General features: G+C 48.5%; 1 protein-coding gene across 4 annotated transcripts in view; it reads left to right on the top strand.

Annotated features, from left to right (window-relative positions):
* Positions 1 to 26,330, top strand: part of ANKRD6 (ankyrin repeat domain 6) — a 224,502-nt gene that overhangs the window by 155,386 nt on the left and 42,786 nt on the right. The window contains exons 1-12 of one of the 4 annotated variants that reach the window (XM_082633606.1): positions 257 to 324; positions 2,643 to 2,981; positions 7,327 to 7,425; positions 9,292 to 9,390; positions 13,032 to 13,130; positions 14,503 to 14,601; positions 16,770 to 16,868; positions 18,147 to 18,224; positions 22,449 to 22,553; positions 23,890 to 24,024; positions 24,334 to 24,519; positions 25,217 to 25,369. In XM_082633606.1, the coding sequence (XP_082489732.1) occupies positions 2,688 to 2,981; positions 7,327 to 7,425; positions 9,292 to 9,390; positions 13,032 to 13,130; positions 14,503 to 14,601; positions 16,770 to 16,868; positions 18,147 to 18,224; positions 22,449 to 22,553; positions 23,890 to 24,024; positions 24,334 to 24,519; positions 25,217 to 25,369 (1,446 nt within the window). In that variant the 5' untranslated portion in view covers positions 257 to 324; positions 2,643 to 2,687. Of the gene's footprint in view, positions 1 to 225; positions 325 to 2,642; positions 2,982 to 7,326; positions 7,426 to 9,291; positions 9,391 to 13,031; positions 13,131 to 14,502; positions 14,602 to 16,769; positions 16,869 to 18,146; positions 18,225 to 22,448; positions 22,554 to 23,889; positions 24,025 to 24,333; positions 24,520 to 25,216; positions 25,370 to 26,330 lie in introns of those variants that run through there. The other 3 variants (XM_082633607.1, XM_082633608.1, XM_082633609.1) reach the window with 3 other exon arrangements.

Raw genomic sequence — 26,330 nt, 5'->3', positions numbered from 1 at the left:
TGAGCATATTTTGTTCCTTGATCACAGTGCCAGTAGCCAAGGTTAACCAAGACCAACTTGAATTCCGGATGAATCCATAAGAATCTCCTGCCAAACTGAACGGGGATTGGGGGGGTGGGGGTGGCGGGGAGCGCCACCGTGCAAACCTTGCTCTAGGCTCCCTGCCCCCAGGGGAAGAACGCATGATGTCTTGTTCTGAAATCAGTGTTTGCTCTGCATTAACAGCATGGCCGGACCCCCCTGCATCTTGCTGCCAATAAGGGCCACCTTTCTGTGGTCCAGATCTTGCTGAAGGCTGGCTGTGACCTCGACGTCCAGGACGATGTGAGTAGAAGCCATCATGCTATCAAGGCATGGCTGTCAAGGGGGCTTGTCTGCCTAGAGTCCCACAACGTGTAACTAGCTATGAGGGGAGGGAGGGGGCAGTAGGAGATGTTCTGCAGCACTGAGTAGCTTCATCTTGGTGGGAAGAACTTCCTCTTGAAGGTCTGCTGTGGGCCCCATTCTCAGTAGCAAGGTTGAGTTTGGGGGTGTGAGCTGGCCTTCCCATCATGGTTCCTGTCTAGTGGTAGTACTTCCTGTCTAGTATTATTCAAGTGCAGAGCCTCTTGTCTGTGTCCTGCTTCAGTATGAAGGAGCACACCACACACACACACACACACACACACACACACACACACGTATGGGCAAGGCTTGCCGGAAATGTGTCATTGACCAAACTTACAACTGGAGAAAAAGTGAGGCTTAAAAACTTAATTTTTCTATTTTCTCGCCTTGATTTCTCTTACTGTGTATACATTCAGTTAAAAAGGACCTGTTTAAAGAAACCACAGCACACTGGTCTCATGGGATCTGAGGAGGAGGCCTCCAGAAAGAGGTCACTCTGGTGCTGTGCCATGATTGAAACTCAGTCTCTGAGTTTCTTTAGTCAAATTATCTAGAAAGAGATTCCAGATGGCTCTTTTTTTTTTTTTTTTTTTTTGCGGTATGCGGGCCTCTCACTGTTGTGGCCTCTCCCGTTGCGGAGCACAGGCTCCAGACGCTCAGGCTCAGCGGCCATGGCTCACAGGCCCAGCCGCTCCGCGGCATGTGGGATCTTCCCAGACCGGGGCACGAACCCACGTCCCCTGCATCGGCAGGCGGACTCTCAACCACTGCGCCACCAGGGAAGCCCCAGTTGGCTCTTTTGGAGTCAAGAATCCATTCCTGAGTAAATCAGCAGTAGCTGGCATGGGGTCACCTAGTGCATAGGGTGGCCCTGTTGGGTCTTTGAAGGGGGTGAACTCTCTAAGAAGGGCATGTAGAAAAGATTATGTAAATTGCCATCCAGTGAGCTATTAGGAAAATATCCTAATGATAATCTGATTGGAAGCTATTTTCAGAAACTTTCAATTCTGTTTCTAACTCTAATTTGTATAGTAGGACTCAAAGGAGAAAGGACTTTTGTGAGGAACACAGAATCTTAGAGAGTTAGTATTTATAAACCCCTTTCAGATTCACCTGTAATCTCTGTGGTTCCAGAACGTTATCAGATTTCAGACCCTCAGGTGTGGCTAGGGTGTGGGTTACCATAGTGCTTCGAGTTTTCTTTGAGTCTCTGTGTAATGTCCTAAAACTTGGCAAACACACAAGTTGAGAAGGACAGCATTCACAAAGAAATAAGCAAATATGTCATATACACGGGCAGAAGGCTGTCAGTGTCATTCATAAATTTCTGGTTATATTTGGAACCTACTGAGTCATCAAGGATATTATTTTCCAAAGATGCTGATCTAGCTTTAAGCTGTTGATTTCTACCTTGGGTCACAACACTCTTTTCTTTCCTTGCACTGTAGCCATCATAACATACCTGATTATATCTTATCCTTACATGACAGGAGCAAAAATACAGGGAGAGAGAAGAGATTCTGACCACAGGAAACGCAGGGCATTCAGTGCTTGGTGCAAATATGTCGGACTGCATCTGGTTTTCTCTGCGTAATTGAAGCCCTTGCTTGCCACGGTGGCAAGGCTGCAGTACGAGGCATGCTAACCCATCCTGACCCAACACTCCTGTCTCAGGTCCTGAGCTACGAGTATCACTGTGTCCTCCTGAAGCAAAAGCCATGCTGACTTTCTAGAACTACTGCTGTTTATATCAGGCAAGATAGGAAGTAAAAAATCAGGAGCCAAGGCAGCCGAAGGGGGACATGGCAGCAGAAGGAAAGCCAGCTCTACTTTTAGAGAGGAACTCTTTCACTTATTGAAATCTTTTTTTTTTTGCATCTTTCCCTTGCTCTAGACGATGCATACATTGCTTCTCCCAGGTAGCTTAAAACAAAACAAAACAAACAACAACAAAACAGTGTAGAAACAGCTGGGAATGGAGAAGGTAGAATTGATCTTTACTAGTTCTGAAGTAATGCATTTGCCAGAATATGGTTCATGTGTGTCTTCTATACATTTACTGTGCTTGTTGATCAGCCTTGAAACTCACGTAGGAATTCAAGGAAGAAAACTCTTTATGAGTGTTCTTTAAAGAAGCTGGTGGGAGATTAAGTATTGGAAAAAAATCGTTTCAGAAGTTACCTGTCTTGGGTGATGGGTAGCTATAGAGAAGGTTATTGTTATGAAGAATTTACTCCTAACTTCGTGTTCTACAGATACTGTGCTTTATGTCATGGTAAAGACTGAGAATTAGTTGAAGAATGACCTCCAGTGCCCTGGAGTGGGATTATTATGAATTTGAACCTGTGGAAACCAGTTCTTTAGAATATGCAACTCCAGGGGCAAGTTCCCTCTTGCCTCCTGCCAACCCTGTCAACTCTCATTGGAGCTCTAAGGCCATCTCTGATTGGTCAATGAGCAATCACACGGCCCCCACTTCAGAAATAGTCCAGGACCCCGTGGCCACGGTAAAAGGCATGAAGGAAGAGAAAAATAAGAAAAACCAGAGAAGCAAGGCTAGGAAGAACCCTGGAAGATCAGAGAGAGAAAAAGAGGTCAGCAATTATTTTGTGCACCTACCCTGTCTTGAGCTTCCTTGCAACATGTCTCCCTGTGGCACCTGGGAGGGATTCCTCCTGAAGAGGGGCATGGTGCACCCTTGCATGACTGGGGTTTCTCCCATGAGCTTGGCTTTGGAATCTGCCCACATTTGTGCTCACTCTTTTTCGCCATGTAGGAGAGAACACTAAAAGTATTTCAGAACAAAGTTCTAGACCTCAGTGGTTGCAAACCTTTTGAAATCCCAAAGTAAGGAACACTGACGTCTTAGAAAAATGGAGAGCTGGCAGTTCATGCACTTTGCAGACAGTTGCAGGTACTTTGGAACATGATTTGCCTGTTCCAAACCGAAGTGCCAAACTGCAAGGTTGCTGGGTCTTCAAGTTTCCAGCTTTAGCGCTTTCCTTCTGCTTCTTTGTAGTCAGTCATTCAACAAATACTTCTCAGGTGCCTTATACTTGCCAAGGCACTGGGCTCAATCACTTAGCTTGATGATGCCATAAAGAGGCAGCCCATCCCACAGAAGCACGTGATCTTTTTTAAGGCCTGTCTTAAGGTTCATTGACTTCACAGGCTGTGAACAGCTCAGGGTGAGCGCGAAAGGCCTTGACAATTTGAGTTCTGCCCCAACTGTGCTACCCCAGATTAGCTGGTTATCCCCTGAACTGCACTGGGCCTTAGTTTTTTTTAATTAATAAAATGAGAGAATTAGGTGCCACGGTGCTTGGAGTGTAGTAGACGATTAATAAATATTCGCTGAATAAATAATGAGTAAATTTTGTTGAGAGTGCCACACTTTTCCTAGCTTTTTTTTTTTCCTCCAAAGTTTCAGAATTTCATGGTTGATATTTAGATCATATAGAAATAAAGAGTATGTCAAAGTTGCTGCTTGGGTCTGTTACAAGTACGTAGTAAGGATACATCTTGTTCTTTTCTACGTCAAATTTCAAAGAGGAAATATTTCAAAAGTAAGTTTTAGTTTTATAGGAGGAAGATTCACAGGTAATTGACCCTGTTTCAATCAAGGGTCTCAGGTGTTTGCTTGTGCTGTGTTCTGGGGGAGAGTAGCTCTGAGACAGCCCGAGGTGGTCCTTGGCTTATGTATTTCGTGTCTCTCAGCCTGTGATGCTCACCTTGGCAACTTCAGGGTGGCTGGGTTTTATGAACCAGAGAAAGTGTCTCACCCAGTCCTCCAAACCCACCCCAGCTGGTGTGAGCAAAGCTAACGGTCCTGCTCAAGGACCACTCAGGGTGGGGAAAGGCTGGCTTTGGCCTTCACAGCCGTGTATATCCAACACCTGAGGCAAGGACCCTGGCTTTGAGCGGGTCTGTGACTGAGGGGTGTGAAGATGGAGGGGAGGCTGTGGCCTGGAGACAGGCAGGGCCAGGAAAGGGGACACGCAGGAGACACCTGTGCCAGGTGTGTGAGGACCCTTTGTTCCCACCGTAGCCTCACCCAGGTCATCAGGTCTCCTTGCATGTTTTGCTCGTCCTTCTGGAAATTGACTTTTAAGGGCTGAACTAGAAGTGAGATTTAGCTTCTTGCATTGAGCTAGAGTTTCACAAAGGAATGTTACCCCCAGGGAAGCAAGTACAGGAGATTCATGCTAAAAGCAAGTAATAAATACTGGTGACATTCTGGCTCCAAAGCTGCCTCAACTCATGATTTAGTGGCAGCCCGTGAAACACAATAAAGCATTTGACTTGAAGCCAGGCTGAGGTTAGACTGTGCCTTGGCTTAGCAGCAAGAGTGGCCGACACGACCCACACTTTATGCACAACACGCACAGAATGGTTTCATTTGGTTACGTAAAAGTGTTGTTCGGATTGGGCCAAGGAGTGCTAGTTAGAATGCCGGCAGCTTGTGGGAATAGTAAAAGGCCTCTAATGATTAGAAATCTGACTGAGCCTGTGTTTACCCTGAAGGAGGGGGCTTCAGCCTCACTTCTGTTTCTGAGAACAGGGCACCACATTTCTTATCAGGTCAGTAACAAATTGCACTTGGGGTCCATTTTGGGAAAACCCATCACCGTGCTGGTAGGGAAACAGGCAGTCTTGGAGATTCTTACAGAAGTTTTAAAAAGTTAAGACTGGGCAATTTTCATGATTACTAAGTACACCTCATCTGGAAACACTTCCTACGTTGTCTGAAGACGATGTGTAATGGCTTCACACACCTTGTGCGAACACTGACCCAGTGGCCACGCTCTGCTTTTGACCGCATGGCACACAGAAAGGGTCCTCTTTGAGTAAGGGGTCTTGGAAAGCTGGGTGAGAAGAAAACCAAGGCTAAAGCTAATGTGTAATGGGAATAATAGCTTAGGATGCCAAGGGGCAGGTTCGGTGACAGACTGCAGTGGACAGTGGGTGGAATCATGGTAATGGGACAGTGGAGGTCTGGATCCATCACTGCAGAATGAACAGTGAGAAAAGCTTCTGAGACATGGACAGTCCCTTTCCTGGTATATTGGTACAGGTTAGGCTTTTAATAAATAACAGTTTTTCCTGATGCTAGAAATTATATGTGTAAAATGTTGGAAAGTATTAAAACGTATAAGGAAGAAAATAAAAATCATTTCCCCTCATGTTTTTGTTTTTTGTTTTTTGTTTTTGTTTTGGCTGTGTTGGGTCTTCATTGTTGTGTGCTGGCTTTCTCTAGTTGCGGTGCGCAGGCTTCTCATTGCGGTGGCTTCTCTTGTTGCAGAGCACGGGCTATAGGTGCGTGGGCTTCAGTAGTTGTGGCACGTTGGCTCAGTAGTTGTGGCTCACGGGCTCTAGAGCGCAGGCTCAGTAGTTGTGGCGCATGGGCTTAGTTGCTCCATGGCATGTGGGATGTTCCTGGACCAGGGCTCAAACCCATGTCCGCTGCATTGGCAGGTGGATTCTTTACCACTGTGCCACTAGGGAGGTCCCTCCCCTCATGGATTTTTAAAGGGAGATTTAAAAAAATTTTAAGAATGTGAATTTGGTTTTTAAATAGGATTAAGTGCTTTTTTACTGTCATAAACTATACATAACATAAAATTGACCATCTTAACCATTTTTAAGTGTACAGTTCAGTGGCATTAAGTACATTCCCATTGTTATACAACCATCACCACCATCCATCCCCAGAACTTTTTTTTGGATTAAGTGCTTTTAAAGTGCATTGTCATTTGTTACAGGTTCCAGGGATGTAAGTAGAATCAGCATTTGATTAAGGCTATTTATAGGTAGCAGTGCATCCTTCTTTAAAAAACCTCCATGTTTTCTGTCTTCTAATCGTCTCTTTCCTCTCTTGGGCTAAGGACCAGGAGTGCCCCAGGGCATGTCCTTTGCCCCTCCAGTGTTCCACCAGAAAACTGTTTATGTAAAAGTCTTGCCAGCCACATCATGGACCCCAAGAAGTGAAGGGAGGGGAGGGACCTTGCCTCCTTTCACAGGTGAAGAACCTGAAGTCCAGCAAGGTGACAGGTGTCTCCCAAGGCTATGCATGACACACATCTCCTGACCCCCTTGCCCTGCGCCCCTTCCGCCCCACCAGTTTTCCACACTGTTCACCCATCTCCCCATTCAAGCCTGTGCCCCAGGCTGGACTTGATTTCCTGAGTGCCTGTCAGAGATAAGATGTGCCCTCAGAGACTTCAGAACTCTCTCTTGTTACAGACTTGACTGTCTTACTTCTGGGATTTTAGTCCTTCTCTCAACTGCAGTTAGGGGAAGAGTCAAGTTCCCTTTGGCGCCCTGACAGAGAAAAAGAAGGTTGGCAATCCCAGGAATCTGATCACAGAGAAAGGGGTCAAATGCAGCATAAATCAGCAAGGATGCTGTCATGAAACATCAGAAGAGGCTTCTTAGAGATGTGCAGTGACAGCCTGAGTCCCTGGCGTCCTCAGATGTCCTAGCATAATCCCTGCATTGCTCTAGGCCAGGGCCAGTCAATCAACAAGTACACGCGCCCTCCGGTCATGAGTGCCAGCTAGCTGACACAGCAGGCTAGTGAGTCCTCTGACCCTGGGGAACGGGAGGACTCAGCAGGGAGTAAAGATTCCAGGCATTGCTGGTTCCATTGCACAGCACACAGCCCAGCTCTCAGACCCACTCTTCACAGATGTGACAGTCACACTGCCGTCCCCTGGGGTGACCCTCATCCAGAGGTCAGCTCTGTGGCCCAGGGCTGTTCTGCAGTTGGCTTAGGGTTACCACTGAGTTTGTGAACAAAATGACTCTTCCCGGCATGCACTGTCTACTAACTAGCCCACCAAGCCCGGCTGGCGCGCGGTGATGGGGATGTCCCTGTGTCGGGTGGAGGGAGGGGCCAGAGAGAGCTGACTGCTGTCCCTGTCTCCCCGCCGCCCGCAGGGGGATCAGACCGCCTTGCACCGGGCCACGGTGGTGGGGAACACGGAGGTCATCGCGGCGCTCATCCAGGAGGGCTGTGCTCTGGACCGACAGGACAAGGTGAGGAGGGAAGTGGGACGGGGCAGCCTGAGGACCCTCTTTGGGACCTGCCGAGCTCGTGAGATGTGTCATTCCTGAGTCAGCGCTCATGCCTTAACATGAGGAAATCGGCCCAGGGTTCCTCAGAAAGAGTATCTGATATTGAATTTTTCCAAGTTTTTTTTTTTTTTTTTTTTCTTTTCGGTACGCAGGCCTCTCACTGCTGTGGCCTCTCCCGTTGCGGAGCACAGGCTCTGGACGCACAGGCTCAGCGGCCATTGGCTCACGGGCCCAGCCGCTCCGTGGCATGTGGGATCCTCCCGGACCGGGGCACGAACCCGTGTCCGCTGCATCGGCAGGCAGACCCTCAACCACTGCGCCACCAGGGAAGCCCCCTGATATTGAATTTTAAAAAAACTCATCCCTTTGTGCTGTGGCAGCAGTGGGCAACCACATAAATATAAATGGTGAAGAAAAAAGTCTAGAATTAGTGACCTTTGGAGGCCTGGGTGGGGGAAGGGATGTGCCCCAGCCTCTCTCTGTTTCCTTTTTATTTTTTTTTTTAAGATAACGGAGTGAGTTAATTTATTTAAACTACACTGGAAGAAAACATAAGCGAAATAAAATCTTTAAAAAATCCCAATGACATATATTAATCCAGTGTTTTTAAATTGTCAAACCATCCTAAAACATGGGACTTGGCAATTAAGTGCAATCTGGCCTCTGTCCACTTTTTTTAAACAACCTTTTATTATAGTGTAACATACATATACAGAAAGGTGCACACTAATACGTGTGCAGCTCAGTGAGTTTGCACTGCCTGAGCACATCTGTGTGAGCCCCCAGATCAAGGAGGTCATTACCAGGACCCAGAAGTGCTCCCACCTGGGACCCCCTTCACTTTGCCTTCTGCTTCCTGCTTCCGGGACACATATCCGCCACCACCATTCCCAGCATCCCAGCCTTTGGTACAGCCCTCGAGACCCTAGACTTTCCCTGTGGGTGTCAGCAATATCAGGCCCGTGGCTTAAACTGTGTTGAATGAATGTCTAAGCCAGAGCCTGGACGCAGTTGGACACCGTCCCTACACTGCCCCCAGCTGACGGCCCTGTGCCTGGCCTGGAACAGCCAGGAGGGCGTTTCCATCTCTCCTCTCTGTGCCCCCGTCCCCTCACCCCTAATCCCAGGTCCCACCCCACGCAGTTCATTGCACTTAATGTGTCTTTAATAGTAAGTTAAACAAATACAAGCTGTGTTTAATGGGTTGATTTCTATTGAAAAACCACCTATTGAGGACACTCGTTTACCTTATTTACGGATAGATCACTGTCCTAAGTGCCTGCTCATTTGTTTGGGGCCCTGAGGGTTTTGGATTAAACTGGGAGAGATTAGATTTGGGGGAAGAAAAAGGAGCAGTGGAATCTACCTGTCTGCCCTTGGGGCCCTGGAACTTGTGAAGCTGAACTCTTCATTTGCCTGACCTTTGCAGGGGCCAGAGCAGTGCAGAGGAGGCCCTCAGGGGCGGTAGAGGTGGGGAGGAAGGGGCATCGTACCTCCTGATGCTACGTTCTGTTACACGTGGGCTGTGCATGGGCCCTGGAGCCTTCCTCACCCTGGTTCCCGGAGAGACTCAAGCCCTAATGCCTGAAGTCATCCGTTGTAATACATCCTAAATCTAGAACGCACCTGGAACGGTACTTGTTAGGTACCATTTCCTGGAGAGTGGAGAAACTGACCACTCAAATCACTGCCTGGGTTCTGTGGTCCAGGTGAGAAGCCCCGGCGGAGAAAGGCCCCTGCTTGTGCCCTGAAGTACCATGTGCTCTGTTGACGACAGTGAGACGATCAGGCTCGGCTGATGTGCTTTCCCCTGTGTGTGCTCCCCAGGACGGGAACACGGCCCTGCACGAAGCGTCCTGGCACGGTTTCAGCCAGTCTGCCAAGCTGCTCGTTAAAGCAGGAGCCAACGTGCTTGCCAAGAACAAGGTGAGGCCCGGCAGGTGCTAGAGCCCCTCGGCCACAGGTGAGGACAGTCCGGCCTGCCTTCCCGGCGGGAGCCTCCTCTCGCTAAGCAGGGCGAGGGCTCAGGGCCGCGGAACCTGGTGGGAATTGAAAGCTTGAAGCGCCTCGGTGGGCGCGATGCACGGGGTCCACGTGGGGGGAGGAGGACCTACCTGGGGCCCCGGCCTCCCGTGAGCGCTGCGGCTTCCCTGCTGTCCCGTTGGTCTATGAGAGTGCGGTTGAGGGGGGGCCAGCCCTGTGCTGCGGGGACAGGAAAGGACAGCAGCCTCTCCTCTCTCTCGGTGTCCTCTGTCACCCCTCTCTCATTCCTCCCTCTCCTTCCGTGCTCGTTATTAGTGAGTCCCTGGACTAGTTCAGAAGCCTCACAGCAGACTGACCCATCTGCCTGGGGCCTCCCCGGAGTGGCGTCAGCCTCTGTGGCTGTTGTCTCTCTGGGAGAGCCTGGCGTGGACCTCCTGCACAGCAGTGTGGGCTCACCGTCCCCCCCGCTGCCCCCTCCCTCGGGGGTGCCCTGTGCCTTTCTGCCCGCTGACCTCCAGCCCTGTCCCCGCAGGCCCATCGGGCGGTTTTTTAGAGGGTTCTCTTGGGCTGCACACAGCTCTGTGCTGTGCTGACTGGTGAGATGTTTCTCATGGTTCCCTCAGGGGCCGAAAGCTTGAGGAAAGCGGCGAGCCATGCATTGTGACACCGCCAGTAATGCCTGGCCCACTGCCCGGCACGCTGGTGACTCTCCATTTCTTCCAGGTGGTACATGGTCTGGAACGTTATACCAGCTCGAAGTAGGTGGTTTCCAGTTAATGGATAGGGAGGCCTAAGCTGGGAGCCGGCAGGCTTTTGTAAGATACGTGATTCGTTTGTGACACAATTAGGGCCGTAAGCCAGCCCTGGTGGGTCTCCACCACACTCCCTCCTGTCCCCTGCAGGGCCCCAAAAGTATTGTGTGGGAAGCCGTGCGTCCTCTCTCTAGATAAAGCAGCAGGGGCTGTTGGAAGCACAGGTGAGGTGCCATCCCAGAAGAGGGACTTCCATTCCGCACCAGCCACAGCCTCTGGGAAAGCCTCTAGAAGATCCTTCTCTTTTTTTTTTTCCCCCAGCTTTATTGAGGTATAATCGACAAAATTGTAAGATACTCAAAGTGTACAACGTGATGACTTGATAATTCCCAGGGGTTAATGAACACATGGATCACCTCACATATTTACCTTTTGTGTGTGTGTGAGAACATTTAAGTTCTCCAATGAGCAAGTTCCAATTATAGAAGACAGTGTTATCAGCTGTGGTCACCACATTACGCATTAGATCCTCAGGCCTTGTTCATCTTATAGCTAAAAGTTTATACCTTTTTACCAACCTCTGTGTATTTCCCCACACCCCAGCTTCTGGCAACCACTTTTCTACTCTCTGTTTCTACCAGTCCATCTTTTTTTTTCAGATTCCACGTAGACGTGAAATCATACGGTATTTGTCTTTCTCTAACTTATTTCACTTGGTGTATTGCCCTAGGTTCACCCATGTTGTCACAAATGACAGGATTTCTTTCTTTTTTAAAGGCTGAATAATATTCCATTGTATAAGAAATGTCCTTACTCGGCAAAGTGTAGCAGCCCTTGTCTGGGAGATCAGAACTCATTACTCAGGGTGGGGAAAATGCCTGCTATGTATATCTACCTACGTCACAGGTTTTTTTAATTTCAGGTTTTGACATTGCAGCCTTTTGCATCTGAATTCTTTCACTTTGCACAGTGGTTTTGAGTCTTTTATATTGTTTCGTGTACGATTAGTTCATTTTTATTGCTGAGTAACGTTCCATTGTATGGGTGTACCACAATCTGTATTCTAACCCATGTCTTTTCATTTTCTTCATCCAAATGCTTTTCAGCATAATTGATTTTTTTTTATTGTTGAAGTAAATTTTGGTATATTTCTACAGCCATCAGATTTCTTTTATTTCAGTCATTTATTCAACACACTTAATGACTCCCACGAAGCCAGCAGCTTTGAGACAACCTTCTCTATGTGCACTGAGAATCATACCAAGCCGAGCCCTGAGCCTTGCCACAGGGAGCGGAGGGTTTAAATCACGGGCAGACCCTTCATTTTGGAGGACTAAGCTAGCAGTGGTTCTCTACCCGGCTGCGCTTTAAAATCCCCCGGGAAACTTTAAAAACACGGGGAGAGGGGAGAAAACCAAACCCACCTGATGACCAGGCCTGGGGTGACCAGCTGTACCGTTTTGCCCTGAGTCGGCGTCGGGGTTTCCCAGCATGCCGGCCTTTCAGCGCCTACACCTGAGCGGCCTGGCCCCACCCCAGGGGGTGGGGCCATCAGAGTTGCGTCTGCGCACCGGACTGTTTAAAGGGCCTCTCAGGTTGATTCCAGACGGTAGTCGAGGGTTGATGACTGACGAGCTCCCGCAACTCTCGGGCTTAGAGCTCAGCAGGTTCCTGGAGGTAACAGCGAGGAAGGAAGATTCTGCCCAGGCTGGTTAGAGCTAAGGTGGTGAGAGGGGAGTGAGTGACCCAGCGGCACCCAGTTTTCCTTTATTTTTAAAAACTTATTCGTCTTTTCAAAGGGAAGGAATATAAACCATCCTTGACTAGGGGCAGACGGTGCTGTGTGATCCAGAGAGGAATAAAGCAGGCCAGGGAAAAGCCCTAAACCGGCAGGCTGATAGCTCTGAGCCCACAGCTGCAGGCCCTGACGCAGCTTTTAAGCTCAGCAGAACAAATACTGAGCTTATGTATTTAATCTCCTGAGTCCTTGCAGGCTGACACTAAATCACGTTGCCTGTTTCTCTTGTTGCTTTTCTAGGGGTTAGCAGCAGCCTTGCAGGCCTTATTCCCATAGTTTCAAAGAGTTCTCTTCTTGTCGCAAATTCTCTCTGCAACCTTGCTGTGGACATGATTCTGACCTTTGGTTGCCATTTTGACCTTGAAGGTAGAGTCCAAAAGCAAGAGGGTCTCTGTGTGGGATGTGACAGATGCAGTTGTATTACGGCCTGTTGGGTGGAGGCCTTGTCCATAGTTCAAATTTTGATGTTTCAAGAAAAACCCAAGATTTCAAAAGGCTTGCACATTCTATTAACCTTTAGCCTGCAGTGTCGGATGGGGCCTGTTTGCCTTCCTGACTCTGTTGGTAGGGTAGCCAACCAACAGCTACCCTAACACAGCTTTTCTCCGTGTTCCTCTTGTCGGTAAGAGGAACAGCCTTGTGCACGTGCACAGCCCTCTGCCATTAAGAAGATGCTCTCCTAGGCTCTCCGAATCAATCCTCACAAGCCTCAGCTTGTAGGAGTCACGCTCCATTTTACAGGTAAGGAATTCAATTAAGAGCCTTGCCCAGTAGCTTGCAACGAGTTAAGTGGCAGAGCCTAGGACTTGGAACCAAGGTTGGCTATGAGCGATGTGACGCTTCTGCCCGTTTGGATTCCCCATTAAATGTTTTTGCCACCGAAGCCCTGGGACCACCGATCAGGAAGCAGAGAACGTGAGCCTTGACTCTTCTGTGAGTAAGCCTCGGCGTCCCCCACGGCAAGGCCTGCCCGGTGCAGGCCCGCGGAGGAGGGGTTGCTAACATGTGTTCTCTTCTGTCTGCTTCCCTCCCAGGCGGGGAACACGGCTCTGCACCTGGCCTGCCAGAATAGCCACGCCCAGAGCACACGCGTCCTCCTGCTGGGCGGCTCCCGCGCCGACCTCAAAAATAACGTGGGTGGACAAAACCGGCCTCCCTCACGCGCTCTCATGTCACCTCGGAAAGTAACCCTGCAAGCATGCTAGAGTATTCACATGTAGGCAGTAAAAAGGGTTCGGGGACTGCCGAGAAAGTATTCATTTTTTTGCTAATTCCTAAGGGGTCCTTTAGGGGGATGGGAAAGAGGAATCAACATTCGGAAACACTGCTTTTCTCCCATCCTTTCTCCCTCGCCCCTCAGCCTCGCAGTCTGTTTTATCGCTCACAGCAGGTGTCTAGCATCTGAGTTTAGTGAACGAAGCTAATTGTTTTCAGGAAGCCTGTGCCTGCAGAGGCTTCCTGAAAACTCTTAGCAAATATTGGTTGATGCTGTACCCGGGAGGCCTTCTGATGCTCCATGCCCGGCGTCTACAAATCCATTACTGAGGCATCCTTGGGATGAGCGGATGGGCCGGTAGTTCTTAGAGGCGCCTGACCTGAAAGGTGCCGTGGGTATCCCTCCTCCCTCCACAGAGCTGCATTTCCTTCATGAAGCCTGTGTCTCAGCCACGTGACAAGAGAATCTGAGGCTTCTCTCAAAAATGGCTTTAGCTGGGGCCCCCTGATTGGGGGCAGGCTCATCTAAAGTGGTTCTGAGAACGCTCTGAACTTCAGCTTTGAGCTTGGTTCCTTCTTAATCCGGGGGGAGAAGGTTGTGCTGACGGCCAGCATCTCTAGACAGAAGTAGAGCTTGCATGGAAACGCCAGGGGAGCGCTGCAAAAGGTCGCCACGTTGTCTCCAGTTCTGTTGTTTTCTCTCTGGGAGTAGTTTTTCTGAATGCTCTGTTTTATGCTCAGCGATTGCTTCCTCATTAGCTCCCTAGACTACATTGCTCCCCGTGGGATACTGGGGTCCTATTAAATGGGGTGCACTTGAATTTTTTTAGAGTACACGATCTTAAAGTCCAACGGCTCACCCTGCTCTCCTGGTCCTCTCAGCCATGATGGATCTGTGATGGGAAAGTCTCATTTCCAAAGCAGTGCTGTTGGTCTTAATCAGGGTACTCCAGAGCCTTCGGGTCTTAGGAGAGGTTGGGGTCAGCGGAGTCTTAGTAAATGCCAGCTAAGCAGAGCCTCCCTTAGCTCTTGCGAAGGTCTCATGGGGAGCAGGCATCCAGTGTATGAAACCCGAAACAGTCTGCATGGTGGGGAAAAAGCAGGGCTGCAGACAGAAAAGGGCTGTGAGTTGTGGAGTGAGCGTCTGTGATAAAGGGGATGCTTATAATTCAGGCTGTTACTTTCTAAAGAATATATGCTAGCCTGCCAGCTTTTAAATGATATTTTCTTTTTATCTTCTCTGTTTTGTAACTGCTCAGACTGTGCTTAGAGTTTGATTTCTGTCCGCAGGCAGGCGACACCTGTTTGCACGTTGCTGCACGCTATAATCACTTGTCCATCATTAAGCTCCTCCTCAGTGCTTTCTGTTCTGTCCATGAAAAGAACCAGGTCAGTGCATGTGTCCTTCCCATGGTTAACCTGCAGGTGTGTTGGCACAGACGGGAGCAGAGGCTGCTGGGGGGCGGTGTCCTTTCCCAGCCTGGGACTTGGCCAGTGCTGGCCTTTGCAGGAACCATGGAGCTCCTGTGACCCTGGTTTATCTGGCCTCCTGGAGAAAGCATGCCCATAGCATTCCAGTTCATATCACCACATTTGCATAGTGAACATTTTCTGGAGATCCTGGGGTGGGTTTTGTTTTTAGTGTGATTTTTAAAAAGGAAACCCACAAGGAAGAGTGGCTTAGTAAATAAGCAAGGGCATTAGGTGTCTCATGACTCCTGAGTTCTCTTACCTGAACTGCCACCTCTATGTGAGCTGAGGGAGTCTCTATTTTCTGTAAAGTTCGGCACCTGATCAGTATCTACGCCATATACTGGGGTTTTGAGATCTGTGATTATTAGTGTTCTGTGGAAATGTGATTTTCGTAGTTACGTGGATTTTTAAAAAGTTGTCTTGTTATTTATTGATACCTATACCTAAGTGATGCATTGTTTGACTTTTCTGAGTTTGGGTATGTGAATCTGAAATTAAAAAAAAAAAAAGATTGTAATTCAGATTAAAAATACCCTATAATTGTGGTTACTGACCCTGGCCACAAATTAGAATCAACAGAGGATTTAAAAATACCATTCCTGAGTCCCACCCCAATGTAAATGATTAGAACATCTTGGGGTCAGGTCGAGGCAATGGTATTTTTAAAAAGCTCCTGGCCTGAGTGTGCAGACAGCATTGAGAACCACTGACCTCGTAAAATAGCTAAATTCTGTCATTCTACAGCCTCCCCATGAATTCTAGGTTCATCAGGTTACCCCCAAACAGCCCTCACCAACCAGTGCTGCTTCTCAACCTGGGTGGTATATTTCAATCACCTGCGAGCTCTGGGAAATCATCATGCCCAAGCCACACTCCCAGCCAATTAAATCAGTGTCTGTGTGGGACCCAGGCATCAGTAGTTTTTAAGGCTTCCCAGCTGATTCCAATGAGCAGACGAGACTGGAAACCACTGCTCCAGAGCTTTCCTCAAAACACACAACTAGGTGACTTAGGAATGAAATGAACACTTTCTTCGGCTACTTACCAGAGAAGGAGGGCCTTGGGATGGGGGATTTTCATGCTTTACTTGTTCACCTGCCAGGAACGAATGAATGATTTCACTTCTATATTGGTTTGACTTATTTATGTCATTCTGTTTGGGAATTAAAAACAGTTTGCATTTGGAACTGGCCCACCAAGCTGCATTTGACATAGCCTTCTTTCACAGTTGATTGAAATATTTTTTTGTTAAAAACAACAACAACAGAAAACTTAGGCTATTTGGTAAGAGTTTGAAAACATCTGGTGTTAAGCGAATACTGATTCTCAGTGACTCCACCCAAACAAAACACCCTGGCCTGCAGGATGATTCCAGGTGGCCCTTTCACATCCCTGAGGATGGCTTCAGGGCTGGGATATTACTCCAGGGCCTGTGCAAGTAGCCATCTTCGAAGCTTCTGCTCATTCTAACTCAGAAACCAAGGGGTTCTCTGCCCACCCCCTGCCTGGGCAGAGGGACAGGGTCCAGAGCTCCTGGCTACCTGCCTGTGATCCTGCTTTTCAGGTCAGGTCCCACTATTCCCAACAACCCAGGCCCAGCACGACTTTGCCCCCTGCATTTAATCCTGTGCTGTGATTTCTGGCATCTCCACTCAGAAAGGAATGTGGTATTCGTGCATAAGTTCATTCAGTTCCAGAATCTCTTTCAAAAGAGCCACATTTAAACAACAAGGTCCTACTGTATAGCACAGGGAACTATATTCAATATCCTGTGATAAACCATAATGGAAAGGAACATGAAAAAGAATATATATATTTATAAAACTGAATCATTTTGCCATACAGTAGAAATTAACACAGCATTGTATGTCAGCTATACTTCAATAAAATAAACTTTAAAATTCAATGAAGTATGAGCTAAAAATAATAAAAGAACCACATAACACTTTAGCCAAGGTCAGTCAGTCTAAGACAGATTTTAGTTTGACTTTGAAAAGCCACCACCAGGCCATGGAATAAAAAGCCAGAGGCCTGTGGGCCACGATCCGATGGGGTTTAGCCGGGTTTCTTCTGATTAATTCCAGGCTGGAGACACAGCACTTCATATCGCTGCTGCCCTAAATCACAAGAAGGTGGTTAAAATCCTGCTGGAAGCCGGAGCAGATGGGACCATTGTCAATAACGTAAGTGGAGTTGCAACAGTGGTTTCTAAAGGTATTCCCACCCCTTTCTGGATCAGGGCGTGTTGTCGCTGCCTCGCCCCCTGTGGACTCCAGAGCACAGCCTCACCCAGGCTTGCTCGGGAAGACCATGCGGCGGCACTGACCCCATGATCCTGGGGCCCGCGGGGGTGGACTTGAGGAGACCCTTGCTCTCAGCAGCCCCACGAGTTACAAACCCTGAGGGCTCATCTTCAGACAACTCAGCGAGCATGTCCTGGCATGAAAAAGGGTCAGGGGTGTGTAAGTAAACTGGCAAGTGGATGTTACCGAAGGTGAGTTCTAGGCCTTTTAAACACATGTGGTCCTCAGAAAAATGGCCACCAGGCTACTCTTCCTCAAAACTCCAACTGCTTTCTCTCTAAAATCGTCTTCTCTCACGCCCTCTCTCTCAATCTCTCCCCGCTCCTCCTCCCCTCCCCTCCCCCTCTCCTCCCCCTCCCCTTCTCCTCCCCCTCCCCTCCCCCTCTCATCCTATAGCAGGCACCAGCTCAGGTACCCTCTCTTCCTCGAGGTTGGCCTGTGATCTCTGTGCTCCTGAAATTGCACAGACTCGGGGGGCACTGGGGGTGGAACAGTTGTCTGGGGAGTTGGGGGTGTCGAGGCTGGTAGTACCCCCTCCCAGCTCTAGTACCTGGATTGGTGGTACCTCCCCCATGATGCCATGAGCACCTTTCCCTTCCTTTGAATCCCACTGTTTTCAACTCCTGGTCTGGGCTTTAATCTCCCTAGAGTCTCCGTTATGGCTGTAGCTTCCTAAATGTTTTTCACAGTCCAGTTCCTGAGACACTGTGGCTGGGCCGTGATCTGCCCTTCCAGGTGTTTTCTCCATTGTACTCCCGGAAAATGTATCGCTCGGCTGGGTTTTTATGATGCTTTATGTTTTCTCAAGTTCCACCTTGACCCCATCTGTTTTGTTTTGTTTTTACCTCCCTCATCCCTTTTCCAGGAAGCCTTCCTGGTTGAGCAGTGCCCCTGACCATTATCTCTTAGAACACCTACTGCTCACCTGGTCAGCACTTACCCCGTGTGCCTGTGTCCTCAGGTGTGACTGGGCTCCCCGTTGGATGGGTGAGGCTCAAGAGCAGGACCATGTCACATGCACGGTTGTGTTTCGCTGAGCACACGTGTAGGTGCTGGTGTGACCGGGTCGCTAGCTCCTGGGAGAGCTGTCCCCGCTGGGCTGTGCAGGCGCGGGGCTGGTGTTCCATACTCACTGGTCCTCCCTTTGCCTTTCCTTAGGCAGGCCGGACTCCACTGGAGACTGCCCGCTACCACAATAATCCGGAAGTGGCTCTCCTCCTCACTAAAGCACCCCAGGTAGGATTTGTTGCATTTTTTGTTGTATTGATTATGCGGGGGCTTCAGGGTCATTGGGATTCCGCAGTTGCTATCTACTGAAGCCAATTCAGACCAACTTAAGAAGGGGACGGATGAGCTTACTGTCTAGGCAGCAGGAAGTGTAGGAATCCACGTGAGCCTCCAGGACACCTGGAACCAGAGATCTCAGGCCCAGCAGGCTGTTCTCATACATGGGCATCATTTCCTCTCTGTGGCTGGATCATTGTCACAACCAGTTTCCTGAATCATAATTTCCCAGCCAGGGAAAAGTTCCAGTTTAAAATGTCATAGGAGGGACTTTCCTGGTGGTCCAGTGGTTTAAAACTCCGTGCTTCCAATGCAGGGGGCGTGGGTTCAATCCCTGGTCGGGGAACTAAGATCCCACATGGAGTGCGGCACGGCCAAAAAATAAATAAAAACGGTAAAACATCATAGGAGAAGATCATGATTGGCGAGCTTGGGGCAAATGCCCGGAACAGGCGGGACAGAGATGGCTTTAGGAAGATGGTGGCATCTGTTTGACCATGTGGTTAGAAGAGGTATTTCCCAGACAGAGGTGGGATGAGGCATCCGTCTGGGCAGACAAAGCTATAAATGTCCACTAGAGGCAGTTGAGTACAGTATAGTTTTCTCCTTTTTTATTAAATAATGGTATATTGGCCATCATTCAATTTAAGAAGATGACTGATATCTTAGTTGAGGTTGAAATGATCTAAGTCACAAAGAAATTTAATAGTGATGATTTATAACCTATTTATAATTTTAGCACCCTGAAATAACTTTGTTTATAGTACCTTCCACAGACATATAATTTTTGTATAGTTGTGTCCACAATGTATATACTCTTTGGTATTATGCCCTTTATCCTAACTGTAATAGGAAACTGTTCTGTAATCTTTACAGTTATTTATCACAGTGGAAGCATAATATTCTTTCTTTGGTTGCTGTTCAGTATCTTGTTAAACCATTTCCTTAATGTTACACATTTAGGTTATTTCCCAGTTAGAGCTAGTCTCTTACCTTACAGCGAACACTGATTGGTTTTTCACCTTATTCTGGCTAATGCTGCAGGAAGATAAAGTCTTAGGGAGCCAGAGGGAGAGTCCAGACCCCAGCCTGCTGCACCATGGCCCAATCCCAGCCAGCCTGGGGTTCTGCATGGCCTTGATTCCATTTAAGTTTTAAAAACGTGCCTGATATAACTAGCAGTTTCTGGAAATGGTTAAGATTTTTGTCTCTTGCAAAATCAATCACCCTCTTGCCCGTGGAGAAGGTCCTTCTCAGTGGGCTCTGAAAATCCACAGAGCCCCTGACAGGTGCGAGTTGGGTGCTCCTTTGGAAAAAGACTCCACCTCTGTCTAGCTGTTTGCAAACAAATCCTCAGCAGAATCACCTCTGGGAATCCCGATTAAAAAAAAAAAATGCTAGTCTCTTGCAGATCAAAAAGGACACGGTGGGGGGCTTCCCTGGTGGAGCAGTGGTTGAGAGTCCGCCTGCTGATGCAGGGGACACGGGTTCGTGCCTCGGTCTGGGAAGATCCCACATGCCACGGAGCGGCTGGGCCCATGAGCCATGGCCACTGGGCCTGCGTGTCCGGAGCCTGTGCTCCGCAACGGGAGAGGCCACAACAGTGAGAGACCCGCGTACCGCAAAAAAAAAAAAAAAAAAAAAAAGAAAAAAGGACGGTGCTATATAAGTGTCAGAATCCGTTAGTTACCTGGCATTTCAGTGTCTGGTAGTTTGATGGACAGCTAGCTCCATGAGGATCATCAAGTCTTGTGGGATGGAGGGTCCCCTGGCACACGAGGATTGATGTGCCTTTAACCTGCCTGTCATTTATCTTCCAGAGCCCAAGAATCTCGATTCCCAGGGATAAAGCTCTCTTGTGGACTATTTTCCTGTGTGGTTCTCCTTTAGCATTTCCGTTAAAAAAATGACTTAAGCTAGTTTTTCCACACCCATATTGAATAGCAAATAGGATATTTTTTAAGTTTTTTTTTTTTTTTACATAATTGTACCTCCTAACCCTTATTTTCAGTGCAAAGAAAAAGCTTTGGAATATGCATAAAATTGCATGCATACTGTTCTGTTGATCTGTGGTTATAGAAATGGTCTTGTCTGAAACGAGAAATCCCCTTGCCTTGGCACCTTAGTTGACCATGGATTTTGATGGTTCACAGCAGTACTAAGAGGATACTTCTTTCTGAGGCCTTAAGGTCAATATTCCCTGATTTCTGTGAAGTGGGAAAGATTGATGATGGTCCATTTGGTGGATGGCCTGGCTCTCTGAGAAAGGCTGTGAGCCATGCAGAGTTGTTTTCATTGGCTAATAACATGGTCTATAGAGGGAATTTTTCTGATTATTTTGTGTTTGGGTGAAGTGAGTGTTACTTCTTATTTTTTATTGCTGTGGTTCACAAATGCTCTGGAAGGTGAATTTCAGGCTGATCCTGGAGCTGTGTCCTGTTCTAAGTGTCTGTAAAGCAGATGCGCAACGGGCCTTACTTGCTTCCTTTCATCAGACTCGACTTTTTACTGAGTCTAAAATTTAGCTGAGGACACTGGCTCTCAGACCTTTTTGGTCTAAGGACCCTTTTACTTTCTTAAATATTACGGAGGCCCATAAAGAGCTCTGTTTATGTGAGTTTATATCTATCAATAATTACTGTATTTGAAAATAAAGTTTAGAAATATTAAAGATATTCATTTAAAAATAAGTCCATTTTGTAGCAACATAAATAGCATCATTTTGTGAAAAAGAACTTTTTCAAAACAAAAATAAGAGTAGCAATGTTTACATTTTTTGCTCATCTCCTTACTGTCCTACTTAGAATTCTGGCATCTTTTGTTGCTGCATGCAGCCTATTGTAATGTCACTGATGTAGCTTCTGGCAAACACCACAGTACACTCATGAGAGAATGAGCATGAAAAATGCCAATGTTGTACTATTATGAAAATAATCTTAACCTCATGGACTCGGGTCCCTGGACACTTTCAGAACTGCTGGCTTTAGGGGATGAGAATATAATTTAAAAATCCGGTTCAGCTGCAGGCAGATATTGTCAGGAATTCTCCATTTAGGAGGTACCCACTGCCCGTGGAGGATTTTTTGTGTCTTATAATGTGTCACTTGAATTTAATGAACACAAGAAGAAGAAAGTCTGACATTGAGATGAAAAACACTAGACTGAACTTCAGAGAGCCCTTATCTATCTGTATAAGAAGACAGTAGAATATTGTTTTATTGCAGAAAGATAGTGTGGCCTTGAAAGTGCTTTCACCGTCTGGACCCCCTTGGGTTTTTTTAAGGGAGGTGAACCCTGAAACTAGGAGTAGGGAGTCTGGAGGAGAAGGGTGTGGACCTGAGCCAGGGATTGAAGGTTTCCACCAGCGCACAGGTCTGTACTCTGTGATTAAACGTCTCTGCCAGCTGAGCACTCTAAGGCCCCTAGGCAGGTGGAGACACCCCCAGTGACCACTGGTCCAAGGCGCGCTGGCCACCTACATTGTCTCGGTGAGTTCCGGCAGCTCCCCGTTCTCACGTTGAGAAGATGGAGCACAGAGAGGTCAGATCACTTGCCTGAAGATCCCCAGCTAGCTGCTGCTGGGCTCCTCTGGGCCTGTGGGGTCCCACGTGTACTTGGCTGTGTCCGTTCCACCTCTCTGCCCTCGAAGGGGCAGACCACAGCCTTCTTCTGGGGGAAGAGACTCCTGCCCCGTGGTTGGTACCGTGGCTCACAGGTACATCTCAGTTCGGCTTGAATTAAAGTTACGTTTGAATATGACTTGGATACAGTTTGGCCAAGAGAAAATCTGCTGGGCTACATCCAGTGTCCCAAGATAGACAAGTCCTGGCATAGGGCTGTTGTCACACAACTCCAGGGGACACCGTTCACATCCTGGTCTGTGTGAGCCATGCTCCCTGGAGCTGAGCCCTGCACGGCCTGCTCACACCTACGTAGATGCCCTGGCCCATTACTAAGTGCCTGTTAGTGTTGCTGTCCAAACTGTGAGCTCAAGGTCAGGAATGATGTCCTCCCGTCTCTGGGACCCTAAGCGCCCAGCACAGGATGTAGGAGGCATAGTGGGTGGTCTAGAGGCGCTTGTTTGATGTGAATGCCTGGTCTCCCCCTGCTCGGCTGGAGGCTCCATTAGGTCCACGCACACCAGTGGTTTGTAACGATGCCTCTTGCTTCCTTCAGGTCTTACGCTTCAGTCGTGGGCGAAGCCTGAGGAAAAAGAGAGAGAGGCTCAAGGAAGAGAGGAGAGCTCAGTCTGTGCCGAGAGATGATGTGGCACAAAGCAAGGTGGGGGGTAGCCCTCCCGCCCACTTCCAGGGTGGGAAACTGTCTCCCCGCCTCCTCCGGGCCCGTCTGGCGGCTGCCGGGCCCTCCTCTGTCTCTCCTTTCCTCGGGGTCCTTCAAATCTCGTCCGTCTTTCCTTCTGGCCTCTTGTCTTCTCCTCTCCGCGATTTCAGGCCGTGTGCTCTCATGCCGCCCGTCTTTTCCAGCACCCTGTGTGGCTGTATTTGCGAGCCCCGTGCATCCGTGGCCTTGTCGCTTCCATGTGGACAGCACAGCCTCTCTGACACCCCACCCTTCATCATGTAGAGCAGAGGTTTTCAAAATGTGGATCCACTTGTCACCTGGAGTCTTGGTAGAAATGCAAATTTGGGGGCCTCACCCCAGACCCACTGGATCAGAAACTCTGGGGTAGGGCCCAGCAATCTGTGTTTGAACAAGCCCTCCAGGTGATTCCAATGTGGACTACAGTTGGAGGACCAGTAGCGTAGCTTGTTGCCTCTCCTTCCCCTTAGGGAGTGAACAGAGGCTGTGCTAGCCCATACGGCTCCTCTGTGCAAGTTAGAAAAAGATGCCTTCTGGGCAGACCAGCCTAGCCCAGGGCACGTATGGTGAATAGAGCCCAAGATGGACTTCAGCTCCCTCAGCCCCACTCATGCCCTCGGCTAGGTGCCTTTGTGCATTGAACAGCTTGCACAGCTGTGCACAGCAGCCCTGGAGTGAACCATGCCTTTCAGCTCTCCCAGGAAGAAGACGACTAGGATATAGAGACAACTTCTGGCACATAAAATTTTATACCAACTATTTGTTTTTCTCTCTGTTTGAAAATCTTACCAATTTCCAGGGTTAAGGCATTGTAACTCGCATTAGGTTCCCGTGTGTGAATTGTACATATTAACTTGTAAAAGTTCTCACAAGGACCAGAAATGTGATTTGGGTTTTTTTTCATTTCAGAAGGTTCTCTCTCCTCTGTGAATTGTGAGGGTCCAAGATCAAAGAATGAGTGGCGTTGTCTTTTTGTTGAAATGTAAAAGACCAAAAAATCTCTAATGCTGAGGTGTTTTGTGTGTACTACGTTCCTAAAGTTGCAGAACATAGAGTTAGACCCAAGGCGATATCTAGTTTGGCACCTAATAAGTGAAAAACCAAACATTCAACGCACCAGGAAAAGCACAGGTGTTCAGTTAAAACCACCAAGCAGTGCTTCCTATGTCTGAAATTTGTCATTGCCAAAGATTCCCAGGGGTCCTTTAGTGGATGGAGGCTGGGAAATTTTATGCCATTATTGAAAAAGGCTGGGGGATCAAGTAGAAGAGGTTTCTGGGCTTTTTTTTCTCTGTAGGGAAGTGTCTCAGCAGGAGACACCCATAGCAGTGAACAGGCTGTACCCAGAAAAGAAGAGTCCAGAGAAGATTTCCTGTCCGCGTCCCCGGAGCCCAGAGCAAAGGACAACAGGCAGAAAAAGTCAAGGCCCAAGGTCAGGAGGCACGTGAGAGCTGCCGAGAAGGCTGGGAGGGAGGGTTGGCGGAGGGCCCTGGGATAGCATCATGCCCAGCAGCTAAAAAGCCACTGCACTTGGCTTGCTTGCTGGTTTGGAGCCAGAGCACAGAAATCGGCCCTGGCCGGCTGCGGACACAAGGTAAGCAGGCTGGTACATCTCTTTTGACACGTACCTGGCGTAGAACGCCGAGAGACCAGCAAGGCGGGCCAGACCGGAGCCGCCGGCTGGGCGTCAGGCTCGCAGATGTCACGGCACTCAGGGTGGCTGTCGCCTTCTCTCCCGCAGGCGTCAGCGTTTTCTGACCCCACCCCACCAGCAGACCAGCAGCCTGGACAGCAGAAGAGCTCGCACACTCACAGTCACCCTAAAAAGAGGCCCAGGCATCGCTGTTCACCACCAGCCGCCCCCCACGAGTTCAGAGCGTACCAGCTCTACACGCTGTACCGGGGCAAGGATGGCAAAGTGATGCAGGTACCTGCTGGGCCCTGTCAGGGCAGAACTGTAGGCTGTAAGCGAGGTGTCTGTGTAACCCTGTTGCTGGGGGCTAATGTCCACTTTTGGCGGTGACTACAGAAGGCATGAGCTTTGAAGATCAGCCAGCTGGCCCTCCCCACCTAAACTGTGCAGTACCCTCCTGCCACTTAGGCCTGGAGAGCACAGGGATGTTACAAGACTCTCTGCACCATCCTTAGGTGACTGCATAGATAATCTTGAGGCCGGATAGTGGATAAAAGCAGCTTGAGGACTGGGACCATATGTTACACTCTCTGAATCTTCTTTTTTTTTTTTTTTTTTTTTTTTTTTTTTTGCGGTATGCGGGCCTCTCACTGTTGTGGCCTCCCCCGTTGCGGAGCACAGGCTCCGGATGCACAGGCCCAGCGGCCATGGCTCACGGGCCCAGCCGCTCCGCGGCATATGGGATCCTCCCAGACCGGGGCACGAACCCGTGTCCCCTGCATCGGCAGGCGGACTCTCAACCACTGCGCCACCAGGGAGGCCCTCTCTGAATCTTCTTAACATCTACGGAGCCAAGGCTTGGCCTGTCAGTCCAAAGTTACCACAGGGATGAGTCTCCTCCATCACGTGTGGTCCCCTGGTGGACTGACAGACACATATTTTCAGAAGGAACGAACCACTTGGATTGATGCCTTTTTGTCTTCCCTCTTAGGCACCAATAAATGGCTGTCGATGTGAACCCCTGATCAACAAGCTGGAGAATCAGTTGGAGGCAGCTGTGGAGGAGATCAAAGCAGAGCTGGTGTCCGTTCAGGATAAGATGAACGCGAAGCTGGGGCACATGGAGAATAAGACCCAGCACCAAGTAAGCGGTTGCCATCCTTCTCATGGCATGGTGTCCTGGTAGAAACTGAAATCAGACCTCAGCACACCTTTCTGTTCTGCAGACTCTGCCCTGAGCGTGTCGGGCAGGCTGTCAGGGAAAGAGACCTGTGATTTCTTTTTTTTTCCTAATTTTATTTCTTTATACAGCAGGTTCTTATTCGTTATCCATTTTATACACATCAGTGTATACATGTCAATCCCAATCTCCCAATTCATCCCACCACCATCCCACCCTCCCGCCGCTTTCCCCACTTTGTGTCCATACATTTGTTCTCTACATCTGTGTCTCTCTTTCTGCCCTGCAAACTGGTTCATCTGTACCATTTTTGTACGTTCCACATATATGCGTTAATATACGATATTTATTTTTCTCTTTCTGATTTACTTCACTCTGTATGACAGTCTCTAGATCCATCCACGTCTCTACAAATGACCCAATTTCATTCCTTTTTATGGCTGAGTAATATTCCATTGTATATATGTACCATATCTTCTTTATCCATTCGTCTGTTGATGGGCATCTAGGTTGCTTCCATGACCTGGCTATGTAAACAGTGCTGCAGTGAACATTGGGGTGCATGTGTCTTTTTGAATTATGGTTTTCTCTGGGTATATGCCCAGTAGTGGGATTGCTGGGTCGTATGGTAGTTCTATTTTTAGTTTTTTAAGTAACCTCCATACTGTTCTCCAGAGTGGCTGTATCCATTTACATTCCCACCAACAGTGCAAGAGGGTTCCCTTTTCTCCACACCCTCTCCAGCATTTATTGTTTGTAAATTTTTTGAGGATGGCCATTCTGACTGGTGTGAGGTGATACCTCATTGTAGTTTGGATTTGCATTTCTCTAATGATGAGTGATGTTGAGCATCCTTTCATGTGTTTGTTGGCAGTCTGTATATCTTCTTTGGAGAAATATCTATTTAGGTCTTCTGCCCATTTTT

This window comes from Mesoplodon mirus (genome assembly GCF_964341445.2).
Source record: "Mesoplodon mirus genome assembly, chromosome: 10".
In the NCBI taxonomy this organism is placed as follows: Eukaryota; Metazoa; Chordata; class Mammalia; order Artiodactyla; family Ziphiidae; genus Mesoplodon; species Mesoplodon mirus.
Note: the sequence above shows the minus strand (reverse complement) of the source record. Positions and strands in the feature narration are given on the sequence as shown.